This window comes from Cyprinodon tularosa, unplaced genomic scaffold (assembly GCF_016077235.1).
Source record: "Cyprinodon tularosa strain WSP-4 unplaced genomic scaffold, ASM1607723v1 ctg1415, whole genome shotgun sequence".
NCBI lineage: Eukaryota > Metazoa > Chordata > Actinopteri > Cyprinodontiformes > Cyprinodontidae > Cyprinodon > Cyprinodon tularosa.
Genome location: NW_024038238.1, coordinates 62,576 through 71,534, shown reverse-complemented (window position 1 = coordinate 71,534; position 8,959 = coordinate 62,576). Strand labels below are relative to the sequence as shown.

The 8,959-nt window shown below is 41.4% G+C and overlaps 1 protein-coding gene across 1 annotated transcript in view; it reads right to left on the bottom strand.

The window, feature by feature from the left end:
* Positions 1-341: 341 nt before the first annotated feature.
* LOC119779040 (gastrula zinc finger protein XlCGF8.2DB-like) overlaps positions 342-8,959 on the bottom strand; it is a gene marked incomplete at its 3' end in the record, with an annotated part of 42,880 nt that continues 34,262 nt past the window's right edge. Inside the window, exons 3-4 of the mRNA XM_038278537.1 lie at positions 930-1,097; positions 342-677 (exon numbers count right to left, since the gene is read on the bottom strand). Of these exons, the coding sequence (XP_038134465.1) occupies positions 342-677; positions 930-1,097 (504 nt within the window). The remainder of the gene's footprint in view (positions 678-929; positions 1,098-8,959) is intronic.

Sequence of the window (8,959 nt, the reverse complement as noted above, 5' to 3'; positions counted from 1 at the left end):
GAATATATTCAACCACAGCTTAACAATCAGGTAACAGTTTGCTACGTCTCAAAAATAAAACTTTTTTTTTTCTGAATAAATTCATCCAGAAAATAGTTGTGCCACACCATACCAAAAATCACACAGTGGGGGTCTCTCCGGATTTTTTTCAATTTAAACATCTAGAACTTCTCATTTGCTTATTGTACTGACAGAAAACTCGCTTCATCTGCAACCAAGATGTTGTTTTGCACTTTATCAAGTTTATTCCCTTTATCACAGAAAAAGCAAGAAATTATGAATGTAAACAGCTTTTCTGTTTGTTCTTGATTCACAAATCGTGCAAGAAAAAGGCTTCTCACCTGTATGAATTCTCATGTGTATCTCAAAATGAGATTTCTGAGTGAAGCATCTTCCACAGAAAAGACATTCAAAAGGCTTCTCACCTGTGTGAATTCTCATGTGTATCTCAAAATGAGATTTCTGAGTGAAGCATCTTCCACAGAAAAGACATTCAAAAGGCTTCTCACCTGTGTGAATTCTCATGTGTGTAGTCAATTGACTCTTGGCAGTAAAATTCTTGTTACAAATGGTACAGGAAAAAGGTTTCTCATCCGTGTGAATTCTCATGTGTATCTCAAAATGAGATTTCCGAGTGAAGCATCTTCCACAGGAAAGACATTCAAAAGGCTTCTCACCAGTGTGAATTCTCATGTGTATGTCAAAATTAGATTTCTGAGAGAAGCGTTTTCCACAGGACAGACATAAAAAAGGCTTCTCACCAGTGTGAATTCTCATGTGCCTGTCAAAACTAGATTTCTGAGTGAAGCTTTTTCCACAGGAAAGACATTCAAAAGGCTTCTCACCTGTGTGAATTCTGGTGTGAGTAGTCAAACTGCTTCTTTCAGTAAAGTTCTTGTTACAAATGTTACAGGTAAAAGACTTCTCACCAGTGTGAATTCTGATGTGAGTATTAAGAACAGTCTTAGAGGTGAAGCGTTTTCCACAGTACAGACATAAAAAAGGCTTCTCACCAGTGTGAATTCTCATGTGCCTGTCAAAACTAGATTTCTGAGTGAAGCTTTTTCCACAGGAAAGACATTCAAAAGGCTTCTCACCTGTGTGAATTCTGGTGTGAGTAGTCAAACTGCTTCTTTCAGTAAAGTTCTTGTTACAAATGTTACAGGTAAAAGGCTTCTCACCAGTGTGAATTCTTGTGTGTCTATCAAGTTTAGATTTCTTAATAAAGCTTTTTCTACAGATCTTACACTGATAACACTTCAGACTCATGTGAGCCATTAAATGCTCTTTTTTTAGAAAGTTTTCTCCACATGTTAAACATAGTAAAGGTTTCTCTCCTGTATGTTCAGCTTCCTGCCTTAGAACAAGCTGCTCTTTCTGTTCACTTATGGGGAGCTCCATGGTTTCCTCTTTTGTCCAGGGATGTTCTGGTTCTTGCTGCTCTTCTTTTATCTGTGGATGTTCAGATTCCTCTTGGTCCAAACTGGAATTCCTCCCCTGTCCACAGAGCTGCTGGTCAGAGAAAACCTCTTTTCCAACATAATCAGGCAGGCAGTCTGGAAAGACAAACACAGCAAAAACACTTTCTGTTGGTGGTTAAATAAAAGACACTTCACTTTAATCATCCTTGTGTCAATCTAACTACATACAAAGAGACTAGAACTACATCTCCCAGCATGCACTGCAGCTCTGACATCTCAGTCAGAGGTTTGGGCCTCCACTTTAATCTTTAAAGCTTTAGATTATGTCTGAACAGAACATGCTTTTCTTTTATTTTCCCAGTACAAAAACCTAATCTTAGTTTTCCAAACAATTTAATTATTGATGTTTTACTGAATGGTTAAAACATCCTGTGGGATCTAGCCTTGATTTCCATTTAGAGAACCGATATTAAATAACTACCGTATTTTCACGACTATAAGGCCCATAGAGGGCTGCGTACCGAACTTCGGTGCTTTTATGGTACCGACCGAAATGCTTCGGTTCTACAGAGTATCGAAACATGCCTCGTCTTTCGGTGCCAAGTTTCGGTGATTGGCTGTAACACTTACCGACTGTGGTTCCATCTCAGGAACAGGGGAGACCACCCAAGGAGGCACATGTTCAGTCTCTGACGTGGCTTGAAGCATCTGTAGAGGGCTCTTGGCGGTTTGTGGCCTCTGCTGAGGGGCTCTTGGAGGCATATCTTCACCAACACCACATTCTGAAGCCCTCTTAAGTTTAAGCTCAGGGGTCTCTGGACGGCACAGGGCAGGCTCAGGGGTCTCTGGACGGCACAGGGCAGGCTCAGGGGTTTCTAGATGGCTCAGAGCTGACTCAGGGGTCTCTAGACGGCTCAGAGCTGACCCAGGGGTCTCTAGACGGCACAGAGCTGATTTAAGGCGACGCAGTTTCTTACGCCGAGGGGTCTGCGAACCATCTTCTGGTCAGCTGCTCTTGGTTTGCATTTGTTATCTGACCTGTTGTGCAGAAAGGCTTTGGAGGTAAAGAACTGAGTCTCTTTCCAATCAAAAAATGCGCTGGAGACAGAGGTTCAGGTTCCTTTAAATCATTATACACAAAGGTGAGTGGTCTTGAGTTGATAGTGGCTTCGATTTCTGACAGTAAAGATGTTAACTCTTCAAACCTTAGAGATGCTCTTCCCATTACTCTTTTGAGGCATCCCTTCACAGAGCGCACTAATCGTTCCCAAAATCCACCCCACCAAGCTGCTCTCTCTGCAATGAATTTCCACTTAATTCCCTTTTCAGAAGCATATTCCAACAGCTCTGGCTCTTTTGTTGCCTTCCACAGCTCCTTTAGTTCTTGTTCTGCTTTCTTGAATGTTTGAGCATTGTCCGAGTAGATTATTCTGCAGAGTCCTCTCCGTGAAACAAACCTTTTCAGTGCTAAGAGGAAACCTTCTGTTGTTAGGCTTGATACTAGTTCAAGATGCACTGTACGTGTCACGGCACATGTGAAAAGTGCCACATACGCCTTTTCTGTGTTACCCTTGGACTTCACATACAGTGGACCTGCGAAATCTACACCAGTTATTTCAAATGGTGGCGCTTCTGTAATTCTGTCTCTGGGTAGTGGTGCAGTTGTTTGTTTCATTGCCTTCACATTCAATCTTTTGCAGATGGTACAGTCTGAAATGCATTTTTTGACTAACTGTCTGGCGCGTAGGATCCAATATTTTTCTCTTAAATGAACAAGAGTGTCTCTCACGCCTGAATGCATTACATCCGTGTGACTGTACTTGATCAGAAGTTGGCAAAATCTGTGACTTGAGGGTAACAACCACGGGTGCTGCTCCCTAAAGTAAAACTCAAATCGGGATTTGATTTTACCCTTCCTCTACACAGTTTTAAAACCAAATTTTCTTTCGGGGAAAGGGTTTTTTAAAGTCTCTAATCTTAGAATTTTGTGCACACCCTTTTTCCAGCTTTTAGCTCTTTTTTTTTCCCTTTCAAAATTTTGTTGGGGGATTTAGCTGAAAATAAAATTTCCTTTTTAAGCTTCTGACTTTTCCCTCTGCTGTTTTTTTCCCCCCAAACCTTCCTTTGTTTTTGATGGGACAGTTGTGAAAAAAAACCTGTTTAACCCATGCTGTAACTAAAGTCCTTTGTGCTTGCTGAAATTTTTTCCAATTTGAAACAATGGCTCAGTCTGCGGCCTATGGGTTTTTTTACTGAACTGTACGATGACTTGACTTGCCATGAGCTCGCTTTGACCTTTCCTCTGAAAACCCATTTTTGGGTGTTGCCTCTGAAGGTGGTTTTCCCAAAGTATCTTGTCTCTCAAAATAGTGGGTTTTGCCCCCAAAGCCCCCTTCTTTAACCTTGTTGCAGATTTTTCCTCTTGGGGGTGAGATCAGCTGGGTTCTTTTTCCCCATTACGGGGTTTTTCCCTACTTCAGGAGGGGGTCAAAGTCTGTATCTCCATACTGGGTTTTAGCAAAAAAGGGTTTTCCCATTTTTTTGGGGTGAACTTTAAACCCAGGGGGTTTTACTATCAGGGAGTCGCCCACTTTTGGGCAGCGGGTTGTTTTGGGCATATCCGTCCCTTTAACAGGTTTTTTGGGAAACCCTTGCCCCAATTTTAAAGCTCCCATTGCTCCAAGGGGGGAAAGTGTCATTGTTTTGATTGGGGGCCCCACTTTGGGTTTTAAAAAGCCACGAGTGCAGTTCCTTTTTTCCCTTCGGCTTTTTTTCCTTGAAAATTATGCAGTGCCCATAACCCCTTTTCCCACTGGCGTTGTAAAAAAACCATGGAGAAGTTTTTGTTTTCCCTTGGCACCTTTTGTTCCATACCACCTTGGAAAAGGGGACTTTTGGGGTTTTCCCTGTGTGAGCTCCAAGGCCCCTACTGCTGCCATGGGTTGGAAAGGTGGGGAAAGGCCCGTCTCACCCCAGTTTAGCCCCCGACGCCAATTTCCTAAAAACAGACATTTAAACACGGACGGGTAAAGGGCCCGTTAGAAACCCTTTTGGGATCAAATATTCTGGCAGATGCCCTTAAAACACTCCTTTTTGTATTCTCTTTTCCTTGAAAAGAATGTTCATCAAGTGGTTAAGGTCAAATTTTAAAGTTGTCGGTTTCCCGGGTTTCTCCACACAAAACCAAAGTACCTTCAGAAATTTTCCCGTGGTCCCCGTTTCTTTTTTTCCATGTAAAAGGGGAACATTTTGACCACTTAGTTTTTATTTCCCTGTGAGTTGTTGCCCACTTACACGGGTTCATGTTTGCAGAGATTTTTTCCTTTGTCCGGCGGTAAGTGTGTAGGCCTCGTCGGGAGTTTTTTTGGAACTAGCAATCAGATCATCCACATAGAGCGAACTCTCTTTCTTTTTTTACTGTTTTGGTAGGATTTTTGGGATTTTTTCTAAATGATGTCTGATTTTTTTGGCGCAAGTGGGAAAAGGGAAATTAAAAGTTACTCCCAAACAAAACCCAAGGTGTCATTTCATTATCCCATTTTGCTTGTTGCTCTCTGCTTGGGGGCCCTGTGAGCCAAAAAAACCTCAGAGCGTTCTTTTCCCCTTTTCCAGTGTTTGAAATTTTGCAGGAACCCCCTTTGTGATGTCCGCTGGGGAAGGCTAAAGGATTTTGGGACAAAAATTGATCAAAATGCTCATTGGGTCCAAAATTTAAAGTTTGGGCCGGGAAAACAAACAGTCATTCAAAGGGGAGAAACCCCTTTTCATGTGATAAAGCATAAAACACTTTTTCTCAGCTTGTTAGTTACCTTGTCCTCTCTGTCACTGCGGATGAGGTAAGTAAGGAAAGTCACATCGCAGCCCCTGAAATGACTGTATCGGGGTACTTCCTCAAAAATTTTCCCGGCTTGGTTTTAATTCCTCTATTCCCATTTAGTATTTTTTTTACAGGACACATAGAATTCGTTTTCTTTTCAGATTTCAAATCTTTTTGTGAAAACCCCTTTGTTATCAGAAAAATTTTAAAAGCGTGTCTTGTCCCCCATGGCAATGCCACTTCAAAACTGCCTTTAAATTTGAATTTGTTTGACCTGTCGAAGTTTTCAATGGCTTTTTTGTCTTTCCGATTTTTTCCCCTCCTTTGGTAGAAATGCCCAGTGACTCTTTTTCCCAGAATGTCTAAACTGGTTAGAAATTTTCCACGGGGTTTTTTCACTGACTCCGATGTGGACATGTTGCTTCATTCATACTGGGAATCTTTTACTGGTCTTGCACTCCCAAACCCCAAATTTTGTTTCAACGGGCCCCCTAAAGCATCTGGGGGGTTTTTTCATTTTTGCCTTGTTTTATTTTCCCAAAGTAGTAATCGGCCCCAAAAGTAAAAAAAAGTTCCAGCTGGCCCTTGTCTCCCGTAGAGAATTGCTACTGGTAGCCCCTTTTTCCCCCAGCTGATGCTGAATGTGTCAGGGGAACCCTTTCATGTTGCAGTACAAAGCTGTGGTGTTTGGACGCTTCTATTTCAAATTTCTGTTTTTGTTTTTTACATTTTCGGGTTTTGGGTTTTATGAAAATTGCATCTGGGGGTTGTTGGGTTCTTTGAGCCAAAAGTGTGAAGATTTAAGGGCTCTTGTTTCATCCGGGTTTAGTTTTAAATCTTTCACTTGTTTCTCTGAAAAACTGCGTTGGCCCTCCATAATAAAAAAAACGCACAATTTTCTCCCCCAAGGTCCTTTAATCCTTGCTCTCCCGGTTTGAAAAAAGCCAGTTTCACCCCTTTCTGGAGTGGGTTTTTAGCAATTTTGGGGAAATTAACTGATGGAATACAGTGTCATGGTGCCGGGCAGTTTGTGGTTTTTTTGATTTTTTCTTTTTTCTCCCCACACTACAGCATGGTGTCTCCTTCCACAATCAGTGCTTGTTACATTTTTGATCTGCAGTCCCCGGCAAAGATGTCTAGGCTTCGGGCATATAAAAACACCCCCCCAATTTTTCTTTAAACCCTTTTCCCTTTCCCTCCCTGTGACAGTGTCTTCAGTGCACTGTTTTGACTTTTTTTCTTTTTACTGTTGCAGAATTTGGCAAACCCAGGGGGTGAATTGGAAAATTTCCGTATGGAGTGCTGCAAACTGATGGCACATTAGGTCTTTTTCCACTTTTTTTCTGCATTAAAAACCTGGTTTATTAAAAGTTGTCTGGGAAGAGCGGGGGGGTGCATCTTTTACTTTCTTGGTTTTGTTTTAAATTTTGAGCACGTTTTCCTGCTTTCAAATTCTTGGTTTTTAAAAAAATAAAAGTCTTCAAACCCCACCTTTTTCCCCCCCCCTTAAACTGTTTTGAGTGTTTCAAGAGCGAGTCCCTCGGGGAAACATCTGGAGGAGAAAGGGGGGACAAAAAAAGTCCAAAAATGTCTGACGAAAAACTTAAAACTTCTTGGTTTCATTGGGACTTCCCCAAACATCCCAAAAAATTGTTTTCAAAAACAACCAAAATCCCGAGGGGATCTTTTTACTGGGTTTGATTCAACAACTTTGACAAGGGGCGCACTACAAATTAGCTTTTTCTGCCAAATTTTTGTTTAAAACAAAATTTACCCGCCCCCATCATAAATTTGTGTCAGTTACCCTTAACCCTGCAATTGCACCCTGCAGCTGGGCCGGTTGGGTAGGGGCTTTTAGGTAAGGGGAACTTCTCCCGTTTTTTTTTCCCTTAAAAACTGGATTTTTATGAATAGCGTTCACAAAAATGGTCCCAAAACTCTTGCCACTTTTCACATTCTCCGTTGTATTTGCTTTTTTGAAAGCCTTTTGGGGAAATTTTAAGGAGGGTCTGCTTGTGTTGACCGTTTTTATTGCATCACTCAGGCCCAGTGCCTGATAATGCAGCGGTGTCCACTAGAAATTGTTGTTCTTGTGTAGCAGCCCTGGCAATCGCTCTTTCTGCTCATGTCCTCCATAAGTTTGTGTTGTCTTGATATTCTATTGTCCTCACCATGTCCGCATCTAACTCCTCCCGAGGAATTGCCTTCTCTATTTCTGGCTCAAGCTCTTGGAGGGTTTTCTCCATCTGTGATAACATGGCTAGTAGCTCCAGCAAACGGTCAGCATTCACATCAGTTTCATTTGTTTCCTCTTGAATTTGTTGCACAAGCTTCGTAACAGATGCCCGCAGAACAGTCCGTTTCTGTTTTAATCTCTGAAGTCGCTCCGTCATTTTTTTTCTTTTTGTTGTTAGCAGCTATCGGCTCGATCCCAACAAAGTTCCTTTTTACTCACGTAATCCCGTGTTTTCGGCACCAAAAAATGTTGTGGATTTAGCTGAAACATCCAATCTTGCTGAAAAAGACGACTGTAGATTCGATTTCTTTATATATATAACTTTAATTCTGAACTGCGGCAACTTCCAGCATTTACATGGAGCTACATCTTCTAGAAAAATCACTGACTTCTTCGCTGGTCAGGAATCACAAACTAAACAACCATGGCTGACATTTGGCCCCTACGCCATCTAGTGGAGAAACACTTAAATGACCAAACATTACAGTCTTAACCCAAATTGTATTTAGTTTTCATTCTATTTACTAAACATATAAACAATATGACTTAACCATATTATAACAATATTCAACAAAGGAAGGTCCAGGTGGTAAAACCCCAGAATCCCCTCAGAAAGAACCTTTATTTTGGTCCACCTCTTTTCAGAGAAGACCAATCCCCACTCCTGTCATGAATTGCACAACAATTCATTACAGGAATTGTTAAGCATTTTTAATAAATACATTTTGAATGAAATTATCATTTGTTATTGGAGTTATTGCTGTTGACTTGTACTGAAAAGCATTTTTAATAAATCAACTGTAGATATAGACATCTCTATGCATGGGAACAGAGGTCCCAACCCCCCACCCCACCCCCACCCCGCGCTCCAAGGTGTCCTGGTTTTCCGAAAGGAAAATATGGTCACCCTATCACAATGTAACAGTGAATATTAGACACTGAATTTTTTTTATGTAAGAGGAAAAATGTAAATGGAAAAATCAGAGCTTAAAATAAAACTCAAGATTTGTACTTTTTTATGTTGTGTAATTTTCTTTTTCTTGGAATTGATATTATAAAACTGGTATCAAAAAAAGTATTGTTCAGGAACCGGTATCGAAGTGAAGGTATCGGTATTGGTACCGGAACCGAAAATTTTTGAACAATACCCAGCCCTCGGTGCATATAAACGTCTTTTTTTCCCCTCAAAATGTGCGGCGCGCCCTTTGGTGTGGTGCGCCCTATGTGTGTTGTTACTGCGGACCTTTGAGACCACCATGCACCATGCAGAACTCCTCATCTCCTCATTGAGGAGATGATGAAAGAGTGGCTGAGGGAGGTGAATGTAAGGAGACCAGGTGGTTTTTTCCACTCATCACCATCTCTGTTAATCTGTGACTCCATGCGTGCCCATCTCACAGCTGATGTGAAAAACATGGTGAAACAAATGAACGCTGTGCTTATTGCGGCAAATGTGACAAAGGAACTTCAAACGCTCGACATCGG